The following is a 24,890-nucleotide window of genomic DNA, read 5'->3' as shown; positions in this document are numbered from 1 at the left end:
AAGGAAAAAGTGATTTCACCAGAAATGAACCTGGACTGGTAAGATGTTCTCACTGCTTGGTTTCTTTGGGCTTAGCAGCTGAGGTTTACTTGGGGCCTTTCTATTAGTGACTGCAGTCACTTGATAAGGGTGAGAGAGCAAACCTGTCATACAGTAATGCAGGCATGGGCAGATAAGAACAGGAAAGGATCTCATTCTGTTCAGTTCCTTCTGTAGGTTAGCCAATAGTTGCAGAAGTCTGTGGGAGCAAACGTTTCTTCTTAGGAAAGCCACTCCAACTTTAAACATAAATAAACTAACAGCTGTAACAGATGTGCAAGTAGCGCTGTCAGCGATGCTGTATCCCTCTGCTATTAAAAGAGCTTCTAGGTATTTTGCCACTAGGAATCTGGAGCTTTTTTGTTTCCTTAATGGGTAATTTGTCAGATGATTGTGGTTTTCTTTCCCGAGTTAAACTTGAGCATGTGCCTTGCTCAAGGAAAGCAATCCCCATCCTTCACCAGCTCTAACGCATACCATTCAAACACAGGTGGTTGTACCGTCCTGGTATAACTCTATCCTTGTATCTATGACCTTGTGTGTCTTCTCAAGGTCCTGTTGTGGGAGTTTTGTGGCAATCCTATTTCAGGACTGAAAAGTAAACCTGCACTGTATTTACAGCTGTCAGTCGTAAGTGGAGGAAGATGTCCCAGTGGAGTACAACCGTACACAATTTCAGTGTAATCTGTGTGTATTCACCCCATTTTAACACAACCATGTTGTAAGATCCTCCCCAGCCTTACAGCAGACCAAAGCATATTTCCTGTCAGTGATACAGACAGAACACCAATGTTAACTTTGTTAAGGGAGTTAGCCAGCACGAAGAGGAGGGTAGTGCAAAAAATGCTGCCATAAGGAATCTGATCTGTACCTGCTGTCGTTTACTGCATTACATTCTGGGTTATATCCAGTACTACTCAGCTTCACAGGGGGGGAAATGCCAACAGGTAAGCAGGGTTCCACTGCAGATGAACAGCAGAGCTTTTTGAGGCTAATGAGAGGCCATAAAAACTTGAGGTTTCAATATACTAAACATCCTGCGCTTGTTAAGCAGCTGAAAAGTTTCAAATTCCCTCGGACTTGCCACCGTGAGTTTACATCTTTTATTCTGAAGGATACTTACACTGCAATCAAGATGAAATCATAAGCATTTCAGCACACAACTGATCGGACTTGTAACAACAAGATTTGCTGTACATTTATTTTTACCACTGTCTGTAACTGTTTAAAGGAAACAAAAAGTTGCAGAGTACGGTATTTCACATAGATTTCTGCAGCTGAGGCAGCTGAACAAATGTTTTATCAGTTCTGGTTTTCATAGTGTAAGTAAAGTCTGCTCACTGTTGCGAAGTCTGAACGTCGCTTGATCTTGTTTTTAGACCCAACAGTTCTGTCTGCAGTTCTCCAGGCTTAGGAGGTACTTCAGGGATGCTCTGTTCAAAACAGGAAGACATCAGCACAGTGGCAGAAACAAAACTAAACTCACAAAATGGTAAATCAGCACACTCTGTAGGAAATGGCACTACAGCTGTGATTACACTGCCCTCTTTTTTGAGCACAGTACTAATTCTTACATGCAAAACATCTTAAAAATCAACCTATGCCCCTTTTTATAATTTGACTTTTAAAGTAGCAAAATATGATTTGAAAGAAAGATACAAAAAGAAGTAACGGACAGTTTGTTTTGAAAGAACAAAGCTTTCTGCCATTTAAGAAAGTAAGTTTGGTTGGGATGTCTACTACAGCTGCAGCTTCCACACAGGTTCTTGGTGACAGAAGAAAAGGTTTTACTGCTTCTATTGTTCTGGTTTAGAAATTAAGCACCAAAACTGGAGATGAAATTTAAAAGAAGGAAAAGACACCAGACGCTGTTTCAAGACCTGTACCTCCTTCAAAATGTGTGCTAGTTGAAATGATCATTAGATCATTATGAATAAATACACCTATGAAGGCCACAGTGGATAGCATTAAAATACCTAAACACTTTCACGTCAATGACTTGAACCTCACTGCATAAATTTTCATGTGGCAGCTCAAGCAGGGTCATTTTTAACCCTTCTCTGATTTGAATACAGCACAGTGCTTTTAAAAAGCAAAGTATACAAGCACAGGAGGGTGACACCAGGCTTACGAGCTGAAAGATCTCCAAGGGACCAAACTACCCACTGATACCCCAGTGGCTGGTCTCAGTTGGAGCCGAGCTCTCTGTGACTGTAACGCTGATAGTCTTGACTGTCATTGCTTCTAATGCAAAGTTTCGGTCATCATTTCCCTTACTGGAGGAATAACAAGTCTGTTTTAAGCCTGGTATGGCCCCGTCTCGCCACTTCTGCGCGCTGCTCCCAAACCCCGGCTCCCCACAGCAGCCAGCACCGCTCCCCTGTTAATGGCACCACGTCCCTCGCTGGAAGGCAGCTGCGCAGGGACGCCCTGACCGCTGCTCCGCTTTGCGCCCTGGGGCCAAACCCTCTCCCCCAGGAGCCCCTCCACCCCACCGGCAGGCTCGGTAAGGCGAGCGGCCCCGCGGGCACTTACAAGGTCGGGCCGGTAGTACCTGTGCACCACCTCGGCGCCCGCGAACATGGCCAGCAGGCTGGCCGTCAGCGTCTTCAAATAGGTGCGCCACGGCACGCCGGCGGGCATGGCGGCGCGGGGCACCCACCGGCACCGGACGGACACCCCGCCCCACGCACGGCACGCGCCGGATGCGCGTCACCCCACCTACTGCGGCTCACAGCGGCAGAGGAGGACCCAAAGCCCACGCTGCATGTGACGCGCCGAGCGTCGTGACGTTGTCGTACACACCCTCAGGCCCCGCCCCCTCGCCGGGCCGGCTGCGCTCTCCCATTGGGCGGTGCTGCTCACGTGACGCGGGTCTGGCCGGCAGGTCGGTTGCGGCGCTGAGGGGCAGGGGGCGGGGGCGGCCCGGGGCGTGCGGTGACAATAGCCCCACCGGGTGCCGAGGTCTGCGTCGGGCATGGAGGCCCAGGAGCTGGGCAGGTACCGGCGGGGCCGCAGCGCCGCTGTCGTTTTGCTCCTTGCCCCGGGAGGAGCCAGGCCCGGCGTGCCGCGGTTCCGCTCTCCCCCTGAGGCGGCGGAGAGGGAGCGCGGCGGGGTGGGCCTAGCGCCGTGCGCGGCCCTACGGGGAGCGGGGTGGGGGGGCCCGGGGCGTTGGGCTGTGGGGAGCGTGGGGCGCGCTGCCGGGTGTGTGCGTCCTGGGTGAGGAGCGCCCGGGGCAGGAGCTCTGTCTGCGGGATCGGCGCCGGTGTGGGTGCAGTGGGACCGACGTGCGGTGGGGCCCCGCAGGCGGGGGTGCGGGTGGGAACAAGGGCGGAAAGTTGGTGGGTGCTCCCGGCCGGGAGGTCTGCGGTGGCGTGGAGCGCTGTGAGCCCCGCCTGTGTGCGGGGCGGTGGTGCTGAGGCAGCCCCAGGAGGGGCGAAAGTAGTTATTTAAGTGTTCCGTAACGTATACACCAATAACAAAAAATCGTGCTTCTCACGCCGTGCAAGAATAATGACATAAAACCATGTATGTGAAGCTTGGAGGTCGGGGTAAAAAGTTCTCTTTCATGGCATTATTGTGTGTCGAGAGGACTTGTCCATGACAGGGTGCAAACTGTCCTCTATTTAAAGGGAAATTCCTCTTGCAAGGAGACTTTATGTATACATTAAATAAGAAGGCACGTGAAGATCAGTGGTGTTTGGTTCAGTAAGTGCACAAGTCTTTGATGTTAAAGGAGCTCCTCCAGCGGGGGGGGGGGGGGGGGGGTGATGTATTTACTGTGCTCTGAAAACCTCCCCTGACTTTGTTAGGCAGCTTCCCCGGGAATCTGACAGACCTACATGCAGACTTACTCTCCTTGACTGAGGGCAGGTATTTGGTTCAAAATCAGTGGCCTGGTCAGAAGACTGTGGGCTACTCTAGCGTAAACCTGATTTACAGTGGGATTCTTAAGTATTCATAGAATCACAGAATGGTTTGGGCTGGAGCAGACCTTAAAAATCACCTGGTTCCAACGCCCCTGCCATGGGCAGGGACACCTTCCACTATACCAGGTTACACTGCATAATAGAGAATGGTCCCTTCTTTTGAGATACATAGGATCATTTAGGTTGGAAAAGACTTTGAGATCATCAAGTTCAATCATAAACCTCACACTGCCCAGTCCACCATTAAACCATGTCCCTGTGTGTCACATTTACACATTTTTTAAATACCCCCAGGCATGGTGAGGCCACCACTGCCCTGGGCAGCCTGTGCCAGTGCCTGACAACCCAATTTCCCAGTGTCCAGTCTAAACATCCCCTGGTGCAATACGAAGCTGTTTCCTCTCGTCCTGTCACTTGTTACTTGGGAGAAGAGACCAGTCCCCACCTCACTATAACCTCCTTTCAGGCAGTTGTAGAGAGCGGTAAGGTCCCCCCGAGCCTTCTCTTCTCCAGACTAAACAACCCCAGGTCTCGCAACTCCTCCTCACACTTGTGCTCCAGGCCCTTCACCAGCTTCATTGCCCTTTTCTGGACCCGCTCCAACACCTCAATGTCTCTCTTGTAGTGAGGGGCCCAGAACTGAACACAGGATTTAGGGTGCAGCCTCACCAGTGCCTAGTACAGGGGGATGATCACTGCCCTGGCCCTGCTGGCCACGCTATTGCTGATACAGGCCAGGATGTTACTGGCATTCTTAGTCAGATAATCAATCTTGGCCAAATTTCTGTGTATCCAAAAGTTATTTGGTGGCTTTATAATAGCTTAGAGATGACAAAATTATTTCCTGAAAATCTGCTGTTCATGAAATCTTTTCTATGTATTTTTATGGCGTGGAATCTGTGGACAAGAAGGAGGCTGTGTAGGTAGAAGGGAATGACAGTATGAAGCAGAAGTTTGTGTTGGGGTGTGAGGGCTGTATGTGACTAATAAATGTGTGGAGCAGAAGATCTGTAAATGGAAAAGTGTCTTTGTTCATGGAAGGAGACTGAATGTGTGTGTGAGCACTTCTGTGTAGAATAAGTGTTGGGATTCAATATGTGATAACTGGACAACATCTGCCACATGATTTGTTAAAGCTCTCTAATAATCTGCATGGTAACTAATGCTGTATGTACTCGTAGTGCTTTGTAGCCCAGAATGATTCATCCATTTCGTGCTGTATCAGATAAAGTAACTGACATAACATTAAGAAAATCTAAAACTTGTGAAACTTGAAGTCCAAAGAGTTTTAATTCACTTGTGTTGTATATTGTTGGCATCTTTGATAGACAATTTGCCTTCATAATGTGTGTTATGGAGTTGTTTGGTTTTTGGGGGAAAAAAAAAAGGAAAGCTCTACAGTGTGCTTACAAAAGTTGTGTTTTTTCTACATGACAGTAATCCCTAAAGAACTGTTTAACATCACCTGATACCAGCTAAGCAGTCAGACTGTCTAGTGCATTTGCATAGTTTACTGCCATGTTAATAGAGTTGGAGAATGTAAGTGCAGTACATGCCAGCCTTGGTAATGATTGGTATTTACACTCTATTTGGTGTATCACTACATTCCTACGTTGTTTATAAATTGTGTCTTTTTTCCCCTCCCTCTCTAAGATACTACGCGTATCTTCAGCAAGCTCAAGCGTTTTACACATTCCCGTTCCATCAGATGATGACTGCGGTGCCCAACATGGAAATGATTGCTGAGCAGCCGACTCTAGAGGGCGTCCCAGAGCCAAACATTGCTCAGGAGCCTCCAAAAGGTACTTTGGCTGAGCTGTGCTGAGATAGTGATCAGTTGGTCTTAAACTGCTTCTTTGGGCCTATTGGATTTCTTTTTCTTGATGCTGTCTGAGGAAGTACTGATGAACTGTGTCTTTAAGTAACATTCTCTTATCAGACAGTTAAAAAGAACAGAAGTAAACCCAAGTGATAGTATTTACATTGTTCAGCTTCACAAAATTCTCTTGTAGAAGAAGCAGATCTTGTATCAGTAGATAAATTTATAATTTTTAGCTCATTTCATGGGGTTTAATGTTATGTTAGTGGCGTTTTCTTTTTAAAGGCTGAGTTCAAAATATTTTTCTTTTTCATTTCTGCAAGAGAAATACAGTATAATACTGTCTATTTGAAATATTTTTTGTTTAAGTGGTGGTTTAGTGTGTTGTAGAAATCAGTGAATTGTTTATGTACTGTAAAGATTGTTTGGGTTTAGTGAGGTTTATTTAAACAAATACCAACAGTGCTGGAAAGTGTCCTGTAGGTGACACAAGTTTTGTACTTTATGCAGTTCTGTGTTGCCTTTCTTTTCCCTCACTAGGATTTCATAGTAGTTTAGGCTTTACAGTAACTGTGCCAAGAAAAGACCCTTTGTTGTGTTACTTTGCTTGCCCTTTACCATGTAACAAAGCAGTGATCTCTGCCAGGCTGAAATTCTGATTCTACAGACAATATTCACACACTGAGTTTTGTCTTGCTTTTAATACTCACATACAGGTCAGAGCTCTCAGTATGAGGTATCATATCAGTCAGTTCATGCAATTAAATTGCTGTTTAAGTGCATCCTTTGAGAAGTTTGTGTTGTTTTAGTTGTAATATATGGCCAGATGAAATCATAGGAAGAAACCCTCCAGTTTACAGTAGTTGTGACTGCTCAATTCATTCAGGATGTTATTCGCTACAGTTAGGATGTACCTCAGCCCTATGCAGACAGGCTTCTTTTGCAGTTCTATTACTAGATAACACAATGTCACCATGGGTATGCTGTTTGACTGCACTTTCAAACATGGAACCTAAGCCTTAATGTTCTGGCATATCCTCCAAAAGAAATGAAACTATTTAGAAAGGATTGTTGTGTACACCATGTAAACAACATAACTTTGTCACGAGATTAGCCTTGGTTTGTATCCTAAGTCAGCATAGTTGCCTGTGAATTGTGTGTGTGCCTGTGGCACAGAGACACCCAAGCTAGCTTTGTGTTGAGCCTGCAAAACAGAGATTCATCTGAGAATTGTTTGAGTGAATGAATTTTGAAGGTAAATTTAGCTGTCTGATTTCTTTTGGTACCCATACATTTAGCTCAGTCTTTCCAAATATCCACATTCAACATTAGAAATGTACAAAAAGGATGTTTGTTGTGTGTTTCAGAAGTTAAAAAAGGAGGAAGGAAAAGAAAAGCCAAAGCAACTGAGCCAAAGCAACCTAAAAAGCCTGCTGCTAAAAAAGAAAAATCAGCCAAGTCAAAAGGCAAACAGGAAAAGATCACAGATACGTTTAAAGTCAAAAGAAAAGTGGACCGTTTTAATGGGGTATCTGAAGCTGAACTTTTGACCAAGACTTTACCTGATATCCTGACCTTTGATCTGGACATTGTAATAGTAAGTAGCTCACAGTTACAAGATTAGGTAGAGAAGTGAATAGTCTGTACTCACTGGTTATGATTTACGTTCCTCATGCCTACTTACCTATATTGCTTATATGGCAAGATTTTGCAAGATAAAGTATATGAACTGTTTCCTGTGTGTAGAGCCACTTTGCATTTTCTGTTTAAAATCATAGTAACATAGTTCTCATTTCTGAGAAATCTGAGGCTTACACATAATACAGAGTCATGAGAGACTGTTACTTGACACTTTATTTACTGGAAGCACTCACCAGTGGCCGTAAAACACACTGTGAGCAGTTGTTTTGATATTGCACATCTAAATGAGACTCTGCTATAGAATTGTCAATTTTCACATTTTTTTAAATAATGCTGGAAGGGACCATTAACAGTTTTGTTTATTGGCAGCAACTTAAAGAGAATTGAATAAGCACCCTTACTGTAACTTGCTTGAATTCCTGACTGGTATCTTTGTAGATTGGCATAAACCCTGGCTTAATGGCAGCTTACAAAGGACATCATTACCCTGGACCTGGAAACCATTTTTGTACGTTTTTATTTTCCTTTCTTCTTAGAGAATGTGAAGAACTTTGTTAGAACTTGTGGCATTTTAATTAAACTGCGTTCAGGTTTGCTTGTTTGCCCTTTGGGGATTTATTTTTTTTTTTGTTTATGCAGAAAGGGATTTTGCTTTTAACCAATCAAGAGTGATTTAATTCACCCAAACAATAGCTTTAAATACTAATGTAAGATGTCAGTAGGGTCTGTCAGAGAGGCCTAGTGCAAGGAGAAACAATGGCAAGGGTATAAAAGCTGGCACATGATATTTGCCGCGTTCTTTCCCACAAAATCCATATTGATCACATTCAGTGCCTGCTTAAGGGAACTGCAAAATCTCAAGCTGTCTACTGAACTTAACTTAGAAATAAAAGCCTGGTTTACATAAACAGGATCATAGTGAGGAATTCCTGTTGTTCACTTGGGATTTTCTATCCTCTTGGCAGTAAATAAAATAATTTTGGCTATTTAAAACTTTTCCGGTAGGGCAGTAGTCGTCCCAAATTAACTGATGTTCTGTTAACAGATTCTTCTTTAAGCATTCCGGTACTGTGATGGTTAATGCTTATCTTCCTGCTTTGCAGGGAAGTGTCTGTTCATGTCTGGTCTAAGTAATGAACAGCTGAACCATATGGATGACCACACCTTGCCACATAAATATGGGATTGGATTTACAAACATGGTTGAAAGGACAACACCTGGAAGCAAAGACCTCTCCAGGTTGGATAACAAGGAGGAGTATCATGCTTTTTAATGGATGAATAGTTGTGATTTTAATGTTGAGTGCTTTCTCTTTTAGCAAAGAGTTTCGGGAAGGAGGGCGGATTCTGATGCAGAAGTTACAAAAGTATAAACCTCGTATAGCAGTTTTCAATGGAAAATGTGAGAACCTTGGCTTTCCAATGAAATTGTTTTGTCAGTAGTTCTTTCCTCCCCTCCCCCCCCCCCATTTTATCCTATGTTCTCTTCATTTCAGGTATTTATGAAATTTTTAGTAAAGAAGTTTTTGGAATAAAAGTTAAGAACTTGGAATTTGGACTGCAGCCACACAAGGTGCCAGATACAGAAACTGTAAGTATTGATGCTGAGGAACAAAATCAGGGTTTCCATTTTGGTTATCTCAAAACCAGCAGAGTCTCAGGACTTGCACACACTTAGGATACCATCAAAGTTTGCCCAAAGTACAAGGGATGGGAAAGACTTAAACAGAGAAAGAGGAATAGTGCAGATTTCAGACACAGCTCTAATGCAGCTTCTTTAGAGTTACAGGCTTTATTTGGGAAGTAGTGTATGAGGATTAGTAGGACAGTGCATTCTGTGAGGCCTGTCTAAAATATGAACAAAACATACTTGCTTTTATCATAACTGTCATCTACTTTCATCTGATCATCTGTGACCAATGCCCTGTTATGTTTGCATTATTGAATTTTGATACCAAATATGACCATGGTGCTATTGCATACTACAGCTCCAGCCTTACTGGATCCGGGTGTGCCCAAGCACTTCCATCAGACTCAACCTTCTTCCACTGATTTGCAGCTTGAAATTAAACACTTAAGATAAAATGAGCAGTTTGGTGAAGAGTGTATTAGTCACAGACATCTACTGCTGGAAAGTATCTCAAGAGATCAGCTATGTCTCATCACAGATACATTTGTTTAACTTCTTCTTGTAAACCAGTTAAGGCAAAGGCAATTACACGACCTGCCAACATAGCTTGTGCCAAAGCTTCATTACCTTGTCTGTTCAAAAGTTTGGGTTGGTTTTATTTCTGTCCCAAATTACTGGTGCTGCAAGTTTAAGAGCTCAGTTTAAGCTATGTGGCTTTAAAGGTGAAGTGTTGCTATCGGAGCCTGAAGAACCATTGCTGATTAAGTGCTTGCTTCTTAAGTAGCTCTTAAAGACTTCTGTAGTAGATATATTTGTAAGAAAGATGAATAATCCTTTTTACTAGTACATGCTCATAAATACTGCATAATAATAAAAATATTGGCTACAGTTCCTTTTTCCTGAACTAACTGTATGCCATTAGTTTAGGGCAGTTGGCAGAGACAGGGACACTTAAGTTGGCTTCAGCCACTCTTAACTAGAGTTTCAAACCCTGGCAAGTGTGATGCAGAGGTGCTTGGCCAAGAAGCCAGGCTGATGAACCTGTGATGCCTCCCTTGCTACTATGGGGTGTTTGCATGCTGTACTCCTCTGCAGGCTTGCTGTCTCAGAGCTCTGCAGTGTGCTCCACTCTCTGGCAGTTAAAAATTGCACTTCTCGTAACACATACTGCTACTACATCTCCTGCAGCACAGAAACAACTGGTGAGAATTGTCCTGCTTCAGCAGCTGGTCATCAGCCCTCCAGGGAGAGACTTCTGGCTGGCCAAGAAAAATGAAAGACTCCTTTTATCCTCTTCCACAGCTACCAGTGTATTAGTTGAAGTTAGTGCAAAGGGTTAAAGCAGCAAGTTAACTGTTAAGTTATTCTAGATGTACTAAATACCAACTCAGGGTATTTAGCTCAGGGACCATTAATACTATTTCTCTTGCTTTTTGTCTCAAGCTGTGCTACGTTATGCCATCATCCAGTGCGAGATGTGCTCAGTTTCCCCGTGCACAAGATAAAGTTCATTATTACATAAAGCTGAAAGACTTGAGGGATCAACTGAAAGGCATTGCACCAAACACAGAGGTGCAGGAGGTGCGGTACACCTTTGACTTGCAACTTGCACAAGGTATAGTGCTTATTTCGTTAATCCTTTATTAAAACATGGTGTACCATACACCACAACTAGCAGTTTCCCAAGCAAAAAGAAATTAAGAACTTAAGGAGAGGGGGAAGATGTGCTATGTTCTCTAAAGCATGCAGTGTAGAATTACAGATTCCACTGTCTTTTTAGTACTGCCTTAATTGTCTGGGGGGGAGCAGGGATTATCATGTAGAATGTGTGGCTGTTTTGTCAAGTGTTCTCTGCTAAAAATGCTCTTTGATCATTTTTACTCTGCATATTAATACTTGAGGTCTTCTCTTTCGGTAGAGGATGCTAAAAAGATGGCTGTCAAAGAAGAGAAATACGATCCAGGTTATGAAGCAGCATATGGAGGAGCATACTGCGACCGTGCGCCCTATGAAAGTGAACAGTGCACTTTCTCTTCAAATGGAACTGGTAAAGTGAAGACCTTGGCGCATTCAGTCTCTAAACCCTTTCGCATGAATAAATACTTCGTGCCATCAGCTGCATTTTACAAACTGTGTTTTCCTGTTTGTGTTTGGTTTGGCTGCAGGTAATCCACAGTACTGTGAGGGGCCATCCTTTGGTGAAGTTCCTAATGGACAATGGATGACACAGTCCTTTGCAGACCAGATTCCAGGGTTCAGTGCTGGTGTGACACAGGAAGAAGAGGGAAACAACATGTAAGAGCTGTGTCTTCTCAGCTATGCATACCTGCTGCAGTTTTAATGCAGTGCTCAAGATTGGTACCTCGGTTCTCCAACTGAAGCATTTGAATAGGATTTTATCTCCCCTAGTTATTTTATTCTAGTCCCAAGTATGTGTGTGGTAGCTCCAATCAATGAACTAGAGAATTTTAAGGAACTGTCCAAGCTTTTTAAAAAGTTAGCCCTTTTTTGTATATGAGTTTTATATTTAATGTATCCCATTTATTGCAGGGTTTCTCATTTGTGAAGATTTCTTTGGGGCGTTAATTTCATTCCATGAATCATAACGTAGTAGTAACAGCAGCAGTACACTGACGCCTCAATATTGGGATCTCTCATAATCCTTTTCTATCCTGAGGGGAAAATGGAAAGTGTACTCTTATCTTACATGAAATGGTGTTTTTAATAATGCACAGTTAAGCAAACTGTGCTTTTTAAGTCTGACTTTTACCTTCTTAGTGCAGAAAGTTGTATTCTGCAGTGTATTTTCTAGGTGGGAAGAGAGCGCTCTGTCTATTCAGGATTAACGTGAGTGGAGACATCATCTCAAGTCACAGCACTTTGGAGGGGAATTTGTGTTGCACAGAACAGGGCCTAAATATTGTAGCTAAGCTGTCTTTAGGGTAAGGTTTCCCTAGCACTCCATCTCTTCCCCCATTAAATTCCAATGTAAGGAACTGGAATTCCTTTAAAAAAAACGAACAACAGTGGTTCTTGAATTCTGTGGCATTTAACTCTCAGTGATATCTGTGGGATTAGTCTCTTCAGCTGACCTTTAGCAGGAGACAACCCCTTTGCACAGATTCCATTGCAGGGAAGTGAAAAGTCAAGCTCCCTGTAAAAATCACATAGAGCTGCATCATTTACATCAGATACAGTTAGCACAGGGTGAAAGAGGTTTGCACTTCAGTGGGTTTTAACATCCGGTTCTCTTCAGTCTGTAAGACCTTAGGAAGAAGGGTGTTGTCATTATTCCTTGAATTAAATCTAAGGGCACGTGTTCCATGAACGAGAAGCCATCTGTAGAAACTCCAGCTCTCTTCTCAGGAACTTGCTTAAACACTACACCTTTTTGGCCAATATTAATGACTGAAAGAGAAATGAAACTCCATGCTTGTGCCTAACCATCATATTCTTTCCCTCTTTCACCATGTGAGGAAGAAATGAAGTGAAAGCAATAAGCTGATCAAGACACTGAAGTTTTGATGATCTTATGACAATAGGTGCTTCACATACTTGAAAAACAGATACAGACAGTATCTGCACAATCCACACTGGTCAGAGATTCCTGAACTGGTGTCTTCTGTCCTTTCCTCACAGCCAGTGACAGTTGTCATGCGTCAAGCATAATGAGTTAGCATAGATTCTAAACCTGCTGTAACAGCTCTCACTGAGATCACACACCGTCAGCCTGTTGTGAGGCAGGCACAATGTTTACAGTTTCTTCCCAAATGATGTGGCTTAATTCTGAGTGTCTTAAATCAAGCGAGTGTGCATTATGATTCTGATTGTGTTTATTAACCTCAGCAGAAAGCCGTCCAGTATATTGTCGAAAAGGTATGGGGCTTGTCTTGTCTGTTATTTAAAGTGTACTGTATCACGTATTGCTGTTTACATGGACATTTTCCTACAGGTGCTCAAAGTATCTTGCATCAGGGATTTGTTACAATTCAGTTTTATTTTTCAACAAAATTAGAAGCATGTAATTAGCACTTCTGAGTATGTAGCACAGTAGGGTAACACTACTGTAAGGCTATCCTGTTTGATTGGAAGGGAAAGGCCTCCTCTTTAATGGAGTCAGCTACTAGGTTATCTAGGTATAGAATTCAGTGTTCAATGACCATTCCACTAAGTACTGCAATTCTGTGTGTACTCGTCAGAACTGGTGCTCTTTTCCTTACAGTAATACAGAAGTTCTTAAACCTGTCTTAAAACTATCAAAAGTTTCACAATAAAATCAGGAATTGTATTGCAGTGTCTCAGAACATGCTTTTACATCTTGCTAGCAGGGGTCTGCATGGGCTGCAGGGTGCATAACACATGGAAACCCTGAAAAACAGAGTCACCACGCAACAGAACTCTGCTCACTAAACTGGTGCGTGCATTTTCATTTTGGGCTGTTTAATGTGGGCCAGACAACTAAAAATACCTTGTATGGCTCTGGTGAGGCCACACCTCCAATACTGTATTCATTTGTGGGCCCCTCACTACAAGACAGACATTGAGGTGCTGGAGCAGGTCCAGAGAAGGGCAGTGAAGCTGCTGAAGTGTCTGGAGCTCCGGTCTGATGAGGAGCTGCTGAGGGAACTGGGGGGGTTTAGTCTGGAGAAGGCTCAGGAGGGACCTAATTGCTCTCTACAACCATCTGAAGGAGGTTGTAATGTGGTGGGGTCGGTCTCTTCTCCCAAGTAAGAAGTGATAGGACAAGAGGAAACAGCCTCATATTGCACCAGGGGAGGTTTAGACTGGGTATTAGGAACAATTTCTTCACAGAGAGGGTGGTCAGGCATTGGCACAGGCTGCCCATGGCAGTGGTGGAGTCACCCTCCCTGGAAGTGTTCAAAAACTGTGTAGATGAGGCCCTCAGTGACATAGGTTAGTGGTGGCCTTGGCAGTCTTGGGATAACATTTGGGGCTGATAATCTTAAAGGTCTTTTTTGTGTTTCTACCATCAGACATTGGAGTCTTACTTGTAAAGACTTTACATTAAACCACACTGCTTGGCACTGAATTTCACCTCTGTAAACATTTAATTAAAAAATACATCATTGTGGAGTAAATTTGTTTCCTCACCTTACATGAAAGTCTGTCACTCCAGCCATAAGTACACAAAACCGATGGTCACTCACCTAGATCCTTAGCTTTCTAAAAAATCAGTGAATTACACAACATCTTGCATCTCAAACTATTACATCCTGCAAACCATGGCGTCTGGGTGCAGTGCAGAGGTTTCCATATCAGCTGTCAGGCCGAATTAATTTGAACTTCCCTGATGGGTCAGGAATAAACCAGTTTTCCCAGAGATCAGTGTGAACACTGGGATAGTCCCAAGGTTTGTATCTCCCATTCCAATGAAGCAATTTCGCTTCTTGAAGAAAATGCTCTGAGTAATGGGCATCAGGGCTCCACCCTGCATGAGTAGATTAAAAAAAAAGAAAGGAAGTTAAAATTTCCCAGTTTTCATACTGAAGGCCCTATATAGTGACATATACTCAGTGGGGGTTTTAAGAAGTCTTATTAGGGTGGTTCCACCTGTTAATAGACAACTGGTTGTAAGACAGTAGCTTTTTTTCAGCTTCATGCTTCTAATGCTTCAGCAGCAAAAATCTCAGCAGGTTTCCTCCCTCTTAACATTTTAAGATGTTGGCATAGCTGGGGTTAAACAAAAAAACCCTTTCACTATTCATTTTACTATAGCAGCTGAGCCATTGTCTTATGACAGGATAACTCACCATTGCCAGGCAAAAGGTAAATACATTCTCAAAACGTTGAGGAGACAAACACTGCTAGGCATCCCACCATCTCCCACCACACCTTCTAAGAGAGTGCCTGATTGTTTTTCAGTCTCTCACTTTATTCACCTCTCACACACTCTTCCCATACTTTATGACAATACAAGTTAGCTGGTCTTCAAACATGTAACTTTGTCCTTGGTATTTGTTTCTTTTTTTTCCAATCCAACTCAATGACTATTAGGGATCTGAGGTATGAAGTGATGCACTGAGCTAAAGTAACATAAGGTCCTGTGCTGGAAGCCTACAGACCACTCACTTTATTTAGTTCCAACTGCAAACAGTGGGAAGTTAAACTTACCAAGATGCCTTATGTGCCACATAGGATTAATAGTGGAATACTTTCCATGAAACACAATCAGCATTGGAGAGGTTGCCACACCTCCCCCAAGGGTGCTGCTGTAAAGGTTTTCCCTGCAAAAGGGGGAGAAGGGAGGGAGGAAAGAAAATATTCAAAATTTCAAACACAGTTACAAAAGGCAGAAGATTGAAACTAAGCACCCTGTCAAAATTCACACTCATTTTGAACAGACTGATTTTCAGCATACTCCTTCCTACTGCTCTCAATTGCTTGTCTTTGCAACTCCAAGTCCTGTTGAGTAACTCATTACTTCCAGGCAAAATAGGAGCCAGACCCAGCTGAAGCCAATCACTTCTACACACTGCTGACAGTCTACGCAGCTGACAAAGCTTACAGTAGAAAAAAAAGCTGTTAACATAAAGGAATTAAACATAATTTAGACTTGTTTCTTAATGTACATGTTTCCATGTGTTTCATTCCCTCTCTTCCCCTCTCTTAAGCTTTTAGACCCATAAATCAACTTCCGATTTTGCCAAAGTCCAATTACATTTTTCAGCCTGGAGAAGAGAAAGCTCTGGGCAGACCTTGGAGCAGCATTCCAATATCTGAAGGGGTCTACGAGAACTCTGGAGAGGGACTTTTTACAAGGGCATGTAGTGATAGGGCAAGGTGGGGGTGGCTTTAAACTGAAAGAGGGCAGAGATTAGATGTAAGAAAGAAATTCTTCCCTGTGAGGGTGGTGAGGCACTGGCACAGGTTGCCCACAGAAGCTGTGGCTGCCCCATCTCTGGCAGTGTTCAAGGCCAGGTTGGATGGGGCTTGGAGCAACCTGGTCTAGTGGAAGGTGTCCCTGCCCGTGGCAGGTGGTTGGAAGTGGATGAGCTTTAAGGTTCCTTCCAACCCAAACCATTCTATGATTCTACAAACAAACAGCTGAAGGTCATCCATTCCCTATGAATCCTGTGATATATCCAGGGCTAGGTTAAGCACAGTCACTGTAAGGTGAGGCAACAGTGTGCTGAAGGCCTGGCCGGCACATGACTGAAGCCACTCACCTCTGGGGCTCCATGCCCGCCACCCAGCCCCATGAGGTGGAAATGTGGGAAGCACCGAGAGATGTGTACAGAGAAGAAAAAAAAAAGATGTGAACCTCCCCTTCAAAACTGGGGTTTGACTGCCAAGTCATTTATTGCACTGTCATTTCGAAATCCAGCTAAAAATAACATGAATATGTTACTAAGGTATAAAATCAACTTCATAATCTGCAGCAATATTCAGGGAGGTTTTTTTCTCTTAAACACTCTTTAAAAGCACCACAAGAGCTTGTCAAAATATGTTACACAAGCAGAGTAAGAGAAAGAAATTTGGCTTTTCATTCCTGCACACACACTTACCATTTATGTGTCTCCCCTACTCATTTCTGAAACAAGTAACAGTCCAAGGGCACAAGCTATTTAGTTTCAGTTCAGCCTTACTACATTTAAACTTAACCCTTTGTGAAGAAAATAATTGTCACGTTTGCAGGTACAGGTCACCAGTGAACTAACATAAGAAATAAAAAGTAACTGTTTCATTGTGTCATGACCTACTCATGGTCAATTTTTGTTCATGTATAGAAAAAAAATGTGGTTTCTATTAGTATTTAAGAAATGCAGTGACCAGTCACAGTCTGGCTGATGTTGCAATACAGGAGACCCCACACAAACAGGGAAACATTCCTCCTTCTTTAAACAAGCCTCAGAAAGAGAAGATTCTAAGTGGTTTCATCCCCAGTGCGGTTGGTCACCCAAAACAAGAACCACGTGTTCTCAATGTCCCTAGAGATTAAGCATGGTTTGTGATTAAAGACTAAAATTCCAGGTGGCCATTTCCTGTTACACAACTGGTCAGACTGAAGCAGCCAAATTCTGGAATGCGAGTTACTTCGCTTGATGAGATCTCAAAGAAAGACTGCTATAAAACTTTAAAGAGCTTTTAAACAGAAAATTAAACTGCAAACTGAGTATTAAAAGTGCAAAGCTAGATTTCTACACATACTCTACATTTCTTTGCATCCACTTTTCCAATTGCTTTGTAATCCGTTGATGTTTCCATTCGGTCATGTTAGCAACAATTACTCCAGGATTAAAGGAGCAGGTGCTGGGACTGATGCCAAGATCTCTAATCGCTTGCTTTCTGTAGTCCAGGAATCCCATGTACGTGTTCTAAGAAATAAAAAAAGTATGTTTATCCCATATGAATCTCCATAAAGATAAGCTTAAATGCATCTCTAGCGCTCACATGGAAACTAAATACGCCCTCCCAGAGCTGAGTTTCTAGAAGGTGGTTACTTGTCTTCATTTCCACATCACACAAGGCTGAAAGGCAGGATACTTCCAGCTACTGAATTAGTTTCTCCATAGCATTATTCCATGGGAGTTCTTCTCTCACCATACATTTGTCTTTTTGCAGCTTATTCTGAATGATGTAATATCACACTTGTACTGCTGTAATGCCAGGGACACTCTGACAATTCTAGGGAACTCAGCTCAGGAACTAGCCTGTAAACTCGTCTTCCCAAGTCTCATTCCCAATTTGACTAATAGATATACCATCTATTCTGCCTTAATTAGTTGTTCCATAAGTGCTCATGATCTACTGACAGCAAAATAGAGAACATAATTTAGTAGAATCTAAAGAACAATAGATATTGGAATTATTCCAGGAAACAACTGCAGAGCATTACAGAATTACCGCAATTATTGTAAAATACAAAACTACAAAAAAATATATATATATATATATAACTTTCACGTTGTGGAAAATATATCAAATCACCTTACATTTGTAGGCCAATACATTCACCCCTAGAATTCCAAATTGGCACCTTACCTGCATCCCTACACTTCTAACCATTTCATGTGTGGAAGGCAGATCACAGTCATCTGAAAAAGCTGCAGCATGTCCAGGAGCCAGCTTAGTATCGTAGAGTTCCTGGATGTCACCTGATTGCAGAAACGTCAAAAGCATAACAAGAAACCTGCTTCACTGATGCAGAGTGTGTAGGATAACTTCTGTTCTCATGCATGTTACTTAGGAACATTCCAATTTTAGGATTCCCAGATACTCATGAAGATTGAGTTTTGTAATATGGGACAATTTTCCATTATTTTCCTGTACCTGGATGTCTGAGGCCTATCTTTAGATCTCATCAGTATTCAACACACCATATTCTGAATGTCCAAAATTGGCTACAGCAGAAGCTGATTACACTGTTAAGACGCCTGGTGACAAAGCTCTGCATTCACAGAGCTTGCCTTTGGAGAGGGAGGGACAGACAGCTTCTCTGAACCTCTTCAAGTCCCACAAAAGCACCACTTCAATCTCTGGCACAGATCCGGCTTTTCCTGATTTTATCGTGTTTATACCTCCTGCTAAGATACATGGATTCCCAGCACTGGCCAATCGAAATGTGCCTGATATACTTTACCATTCCCCCTGGCTTCCTGACCACCCAACTGCTTCCTGGTGGAGGGAAACAACACAATGCATGGCACCTCACCCATCTCCTGACTAGCAGGTACCCTGATGTGCCTGAACAGTTTCAAGGCAGATAGGAAGCACAGTGCTGCAACAGCAATGGAATGAGTCTATATCCAAACTCCCAACAGCCACCAGCTTTCCTGCTAGACATGGGCTGGTCACGGATAAGAATTATCTTGGAAGGCCACATATGGCCCAGCAGCCTGAGGTGAGCTCATTCAAAGACTAGTAACCAAAAACATTCTCCATACTATAAACACTGAAACTATTCCTTCTGAAATAAGCAGAATTTATTTACTTATTTGTCTGAGCTCATCAGCTGGGTGGAAAACTTGGTTTAGGATTCATGTCCCACCAAGAAATAGAATTTGAACTAATGGGACATTTAATTGTTGAAGATCAACATGCCTTGCCAAGAATTTTCTCCTGGTTCTAAATAGCTTCTGCTTTTCAAAACAAAAAGCTACAGAGAAAGCAACAAAAAAGGAAGAGAAAACAGCTTTTCAAGAGAAAAGCAGGAAAAAAATAAATAACCAAACAATTCTGGGCTGAGCCCCAAGTTCAGCATGTTTCACTCTTACTGCTTTGCAGAAAGTAACGACCAACAAGTGATCACAGAGTTAAACCCCCAGAACCCCATTCACTTCCACTACAGAGACATCTGATGGAGAGCAGTGTTTCACATTAGAGCTAAGACATGGGGAAAAGCTGCCAGAACAGGCTCCCTCCCTCCACCTTGCTCCCAGATGTCTTTCTTCATTCCTTTCTTCTGGGCCCTGTGATTGCGTGACCCAAGGGTGAGCAAGACAGCCTGGCTGAAGCCAAGGGAAAGAAAATAGAAGAAGAAAATAAAGGGTTGGAGTTTCTTTCTTTTTGTACCGCTAGTCTTCTGCCAGGTCAAGCAGCTGAATCAGCTTATCCTGCATCTGCACAACTGTAGATAGGACAAGAGTAACAGGAGCTGCAGGGGACAGGAGATGCAGCAGCTTGCCATGAGCTGTAAGATGAAACTAGGTGCAGGTTTATCCTGTGGCTCCAGAAATGCTATCAGCTGACAGAAGTTGACACCCCTCAAGAAAGGAAAAGCCCTACCACCCCTCTTCCAGCCACACTGCCTTGACTTCTGCCAGGGAACAAATTCAGGTTGAAAGCAATCACAATTCTGGTGAACGCCTGTGTAGGTGCAAGGAGAGATACAGAAGTGGGGCTCAGCCTGCAGTGCTCATGAAATTGGAACATAAATGAAGACTTCAGAACCTTTCAGAGAGTCAAATATTGCTTGCCCATTTGTGAAAGAGAGAACAACAAAACCAAAAAGCAGAGATAGCCACTGGAAACATGCATGTTGAAGAATTGTCATTTGAAGTCTACTGCAAATTAAAATGAGATGGGCAGAGGAGATAGTTTTTATAAAGTGACCAGTATCAGCCCCTTTAAATGCAGATGTTATGAAATCTGCTACTAAAGAGAAAAAACTGTAAGAAGGTGTAAGAGAAGCTGTGGAGAATAAAAATTCACTGATCTTAATGTTCTTAGCGTTTGTGTGAATTCAAATACTAGCAGGATATGCATGTCACATACTTCATAAATATGGCAGCATCTAAGTGAAATCTGTATCTTTCAGCAATTGACCAGATTCACTTAAAATGAAACCCATGCATACAACTTTGATCAGAATCAACAATTCAAAAGATATATAGCGGGACATTCTACAGACTTTCCTTTAAAACCAAGCCGATTTGTAGTTTCCCTGAGCACAACACTCCTAGCAGCTGCCTCTGTTTCCATTACATGTCATATTTCCAAATGACTGTAAAAGCTGCAATAACTTTGACTGTAATTCTACTAGAAACTGTCTTTTGGATGACAGCTTACCTTGAACAATGATATCATCATCCAAATATATGACTTTCTCATGCTTCTGGATAAGCAAAGGAAGATAAAATCGAACAAAATTGAGCTATTAAACAGAAAAAAAGGTAAACACTAAGTGGTAAAGCTGTTTAATGAAGTAGTCTCACATTTCTGTCTCTATTAACAATTAAATTGTTATTTAACTATGTAATTAAACTAATTAAGCTAAATTAAATTTCTCTCTTCATTGAGGACTAGCCACCAATAACTTGCTTTCTCCTCCCCAGCTTTAGCAGTATCTTTAGTAGTATCTTGAATCCATTATTATTTACCCCCATTTATTTACTATGGCTCTAACAAAGCAGCCCAAAATAGTTGCTTCTTCACAGAATCACTTAGATTGGAAGGGGCCTTTTAAGTTCATATTATCTAAGCCCTCTTCTCAAGCAGGGTCCACCTGAGCAGGCTGCCCAGGACCATCCCCAATTAGGTTTTGAATATGCCCAAAGACGGAGACTCAACAGCTTCCCAACAGCAGGGCAACCTGTTCCAGTGTTTGACCACCCTTACTATTAAAGAAAAAAGAAAGAAAATGTTTTTTCTTGTGCCCAGAGGAAATGTCATGTGTTTTAATTTGTGCCCATTGCCTTTTGTACCCCCCTCAGATACACACTGATAAGATCCTCCTGAGTCTTCTCTTCCCCAGGCTAAACAGCCTCAGTTCTCTCAGCCTCTCCTCATACAAAAGATGCTCCAGTCCCTGAGACATCTTTGCAGCCCTGTTTTGGACTTGCCCCAGTAAGTCTGTAACTTTCTTGTACATAGGAACTCATAAGTGGACACACTGCATGAAAATCATGCAACATTTCTTGTTTGTTCTGACTGTAACTCTCACTAAGTTAATCCAATGACTGTTAGCTCTTGCACTGGAAGAGATAGTGAGCAACCATCCCCCATCCAGTCCTCCATGTCACTCAGTTCTGCAGACCTCTACTTTCACACTAGAGGTCACATTTCCAGGCTAAACAGTTTTAACTCACTGATTCCTTGGATGAAGGAAGAAATTCTATAATTAAACGTGTCAAAGGCTCAGAGAAGGGCAGCAAGAATAAACATTCCAAACAGACCTGAACATTTTCCAGTGGTGCTACATCTTTTCCAGATGAGGGGACATAGACTGCACATAGTATTTAGGATGAAGGAAAACGATATCTTTGTATTGTGGCATAATAATATTCTCTATTTTAATCCATATTCCTTTCCTAATAATTTCTAGCATCTGATTTGCCTTTTTCTGCCAGTTAGTAATATTTAGATTAGTCATTAGCTTCTGAATTACCTGTGGACACAAGCAGAGTGCAGCTAACTCAGCATCATGGAAGCATGAAGAACACTATTAGGTCCTCTCTCTAATAAACCGTAAATATATTCTTAAAGATACGACACATTCCAATCACCTAGTTTATGCCACCAAATACTGAGGTCCCAGCAAGACAGCTAAGTTGCAAGGAGCTTGTTATAGTGCACTTTTCCTTCTTGAGTGAGAGCATAATGTTTGGACCTGATGTAGCTTCTCTGACTTACATTCCACCCCTCATGTAATGGAACAGAATTTCTAGTACATTGTAAAGCCTTTAGTAAGCATTAAAAACACTGAAAGTTTGTTATGTGGTATTAATTTACTCACAGGCTGCAGTAGCTCTGGACGTGATGCATCTTGTCTGATTTTTCCTTTTAGTACCATAGGGTTGAATTCCACAACCTTAAACTTTATTTCTTTCAGTTTAGAATTTTCAATCCATCTTCTGTGATAAAAAAGAAGCGGTAAAAGAAATACTGAGTATGTAGCAAGTACTTCCAGTATTAAATGTGCAGACTTATAGGAGAAGAGAACTTGAAAGCTCACTTGATCTATTCTGTCCAAAGACAGAATCACTTGCGTCAACAGCTATTGCACACATACGTAAAAAAACAAAACACCCCCCAAAACATCCTACCCCACTACCAAAACCAGACTACACCTGTTGCCCAAACAACTCTTCCACTGTCACTAGCATCAAATGCTATTTTTCTAGGCTTTCCTCCTATAAAGACCATTTTTCCTATCCTATCTGTCTTTAAAGCAGAGGTTAATTTTCTCCCTTTCACAGTTTTACATCTGTCAAGATGCCTGTCCCATTAGCTCCTAACAACATTGTCTTTAGACTTATTTTTCCATTGTTGTGTCAGCTTTCTTGACACCATTGCTTATTTTCTCCTTTGACTTCTCTTCTAAATCCTTCCTGAAAGCACCTAGAACTAACCACCACATTTCTTCTGATGCATTAATAATGTCTGCAAGATCAGAAAAAGTTTCTTCACGTCTCCTGTGGTCACATATATCAACATGTATATACACTATGAAGCATGCCTTATATAATTCTGTAGTTTTTCAAATGAGTGCTACCCAATTCCTGCTTCACCCCAGCCAATACAATCAGCTATTCCCAACTTGTCATTACCTCTGCTGAATTTGATCACATTGTACAGTTCATTTTTCCAATTCATCACGATTACTTTGTTTTCAGCTCTTGTTCTCAATGTATCTGCTGTCTCTTTTCCAGCTTCATGCCAAGTGCAGATTCATAGAGAACATCTTCCACTATTATATAGGTTACTGATGAACTAAAATGCAAAAGCTCCCTGCGGAACTCCACTCATTACAGCTTTTCACTTTTACACAAAATGTGGGTACACAGGCTACAGAAGTGGAGTAGCCAGAGGTGAGCACTGGTAAGAAACTGCTTTAATTTTGAGTCACACCTTCCTTCTCTTTTAGAAAATATTTTCGAATTTCAATACCCAATGCTTTCATTACAAGCTTTTTGGTGTCTCTATTTATAACTTTTAATACACCCTCTCAGCTGAAATTAGCCTTAAACATCAAGTTTTTCTACACTTAAGCTTAAGACAGTGCCAGATGATAGTGCAGTGTTACAAAGTGGGACTGGCACAAGCATGTATATACTTATATACTCCAGACTATCTGCAGCTGATCTACAGCAGGCAGAGAGGCAGTTACAGACATGGGCTGGCTATTTCACACCCTTCTACACCAGGCAGTGCCTTGTGGAGGGCAAAATGGTCCCATTTCCTAAACATAGAGAATCCTGGGTATTGCTACTACTGGGTATAACACTACTTAGTATAGCACTAATTAAAGGGAAAAACATTTACCTGGAAAGTCCTCCAAACTCTACATGCATTTTGAGGAACACAGCAACCTGGTTCTAACCACAGCATGAAACAAAATAAGGCTGGTACATACCGAATATGTGGGATGGTAGTCTTCAGCCCTACTATGTAGAACAAAACATTAGCCTCTGTGTTGCTGTAGATGCTACTGATTGCTGCTACAGCTGCCCCCATTCGGCCTGCAGCAGCACAGATTACAACTGGGATTTCTTCTTCCATTTCCTCTGGACTCTCCAAATCAACTACAAGAAACAAAACTATGCATTATAACAGAAAATTAAGAATGTTTTTATATCAGATCTGGATATCGGGAACAAGTACGTAGTTCCAGAAGAAGCTGAATCATATCACATTCACCCCGTTTCCTTACCACATCCTATACATATCCGCATCTGGCAACACATGCAGCATGAGCTTTCACTGCTGGATGCCTCCAAACAGAATATATAACAGAGTTCTTGGCATCTTCTACTCAGCAGAGGCACAGCAGAGGCACAGGTCAGCCTGTCATCCATGCAGCTGCTTATTCACATGAAACCTGAAGAAGTTCAAATACCTTTGAGATTTCTACTTTTCAGTTACATCTAGTATAAGGCGAACAATAGGTTCCAAATTTATCAAAGGAAAGAGGTAAGTCAAAGAGATGGTGCAATTGCATGAGCTCCACTTCTTTGGTAAGCAGGCTAGAAAGAAATAGTGCAGAATTTTATACCAGCAGAAAGTTGCTAATGATAAAAAAGGAAAAAAAGCCTAAACAAAATTGAATCATAGAACAAACTAGATTGGAAAAGACCTTTAAGATCATCAAATCCAACCGTTACCCCAGGACTGCCAAGACCACCACTAAACCATGTCACTGAGGGCCCCATCTACATGGTTTTTGAATCAGTTCACATTACTGCTAAGAAAGGTTTTTACCCCTAGCATGGATTAACTTACAGAACTTATATGGATATATTTATACTGGTTAAAACATACCATTAAACTCTTAACAGTTGATATACAACAGAAATATACTAAAAAAAAAAATAGTTTATAGCAAGACAGAGTTTGTTTATATGGGGAACAGTGAATAAGCTATTAGTATAAAG

The 24,890-nt window shown here is 42.1% G+C and overlaps 3 protein-coding genes across 10 annotated transcripts in view; 1 reads left to right on the top strand and 2 right to left on the bottom strand.

The window, feature by feature from the left end:
• Window positions 1-1,206: 1,206 nt before the first annotated feature.
• LOC136014980 (ubiquinol-cytochrome c reductase complex assembly factor 6) lies at window positions 1,207-2,783 on the bottom strand. The gene is made up of 2 exons (XM_065680246.1): window positions 2,575-2,783; window positions 1,207-1,472 (listed from the first exon to the last, which is right to left on the bottom strand). The coding sequence occupies exons 1-2, from the start codon at window positions 2,680-2,682 to the stop codon at window positions 1,377-1,379; spliced, it is 204 nt and encodes a 67-aa protein (XP_065536318.1). The 5' UTR covers window positions 2,683-2,783; the 3' UTR covers window positions 1,207-1,376.
• Window positions 2,784-2,868: 85 nt separating this feature from the next.
• Window positions 2,869-13,345, top strand: TDG (thymine DNA glycosylase). 2 transcript variants are annotated; one of them, XM_065680026.1, is made up of 10 exons: window positions 2,869-2,926; window positions 5,622-5,770; window positions 7,155-7,384; window positions 7,867-7,936; window positions 8,532-8,667; window positions 8,747-8,829; window positions 8,924-9,018; window positions 10,501-10,672; window positions 10,976-11,104; window positions 11,223-13,345. In XM_065680026.1, exons 2-10 carry the CDS (start codon window positions 5,677-5,679, stop codon window positions 11,354-11,356), a joined length of 1,143 nt encoding a protein of 380 aa, XP_065536098.1. In that variant the 5' UTR covers window positions 2,869-2,926; window positions 5,622-5,676; the 3' UTR covers window positions 11,357-13,345. The 2 variants fall into 2 exon arrangements, with proteins under 2 accessions (XP_065536098.1, XP_065536092.1); XM_065680020.1 differs by lacking the exon at window positions 2,869-2,926 and adding an exon at window positions 2,943-3,039.
• Window positions 13,346-14,103: 758 nt separating this feature from the next.
• Window positions 14,104-24,890, bottom strand: part of GLT8D2 (glycosyltransferase 8 domain containing 2) — a 17,130-nt gene continuing 6,343 nt past the window's right edge. For 5 of the 7 annotated variants that reach the window (XM_065680068.1, XM_065680059.1, XM_065680049.1 and 2 more), the window contains 7 exons: window positions 23,873-24,041; window positions 22,253-22,370; window positions 20,587-20,671; window positions 18,061-18,173; window positions 17,227-17,393; window positions 15,190-15,302; window positions 14,104-14,506 (listed from right to left, as the gene is read on the bottom strand). In XM_065680068.1, the coding sequence (XP_065536140.1) occupies window positions 14,334-14,506; window positions 15,190-15,302; window positions 17,227-17,393; window positions 18,061-18,173; window positions 20,587-20,671; window positions 22,253-22,370; window positions 23,873-24,041 (938 nt within the window). In that variant the 3' untranslated portion in view covers window positions 14,104-14,333. Of the gene's footprint in view, window positions 14,507-15,189; window positions 15,303-17,226; window positions 17,394-18,060; window positions 18,174-20,586; window positions 20,672-22,252; window positions 22,371-23,872; window positions 24,042-24,169; window positions 24,319-24,890 lie in introns of those variants that run through there. The other 2 variants (XM_065680054.1, XM_065680043.1) reach the window with 2 other exon arrangements.

The sequence above is a fragment of the Lathamus discolor genome, chromosome 1 (assembly GCF_037157495.1).
Source record: "Lathamus discolor isolate bLatDis1 chromosome 1, bLatDis1.hap1, whole genome shotgun sequence".
Taxonomy (NCBI): Eukaryota; Metazoa; Chordata; class Aves; order Psittaciformes; family Psittacidae; genus Lathamus; species Lathamus discolor.
This window is presented reverse-complemented; position numbering and strand designations above follow the sequence as displayed.

Excerpts from the sequence above, each read along its gene's own strand:
- LOC136014980 (XM_065680246.1), bottom strand. The coding sequence starts at position 2,682 with ATGCCCGCCGGCGTGCCGTGGCGCACCTATTTGAAGACGCTGACGGCC. Across the intron at positions 1,473-2,574 it reads GGTACTACCGGCCCGACCTT|AGCATCCCTGAAGTACCTCC; the intron begins GTAAGTGCCCGC and ends TGTTTTGAACAG.
- TDG (XM_065680020.1), top strand. The coding sequence starts at position 3,017 with ATGGAGGCCCAGGAGCTGGGCAG. Across the intron at positions 8,830-8,923 it reads AGCAGTTTTCAATGGAAAAT|GTATTTATGAAATTTTTAGT; the intron begins GTGAGAACCTTG and ends TCTTCATTTCAG. Across the intron at positions 10,673-10,975 it reads TGACTTGCAACTTGCACAAG|AGGATGCTAAAAAGATGGCT; the intron begins GTATAGTGCTTA and ends CTCTTTCGGTAG.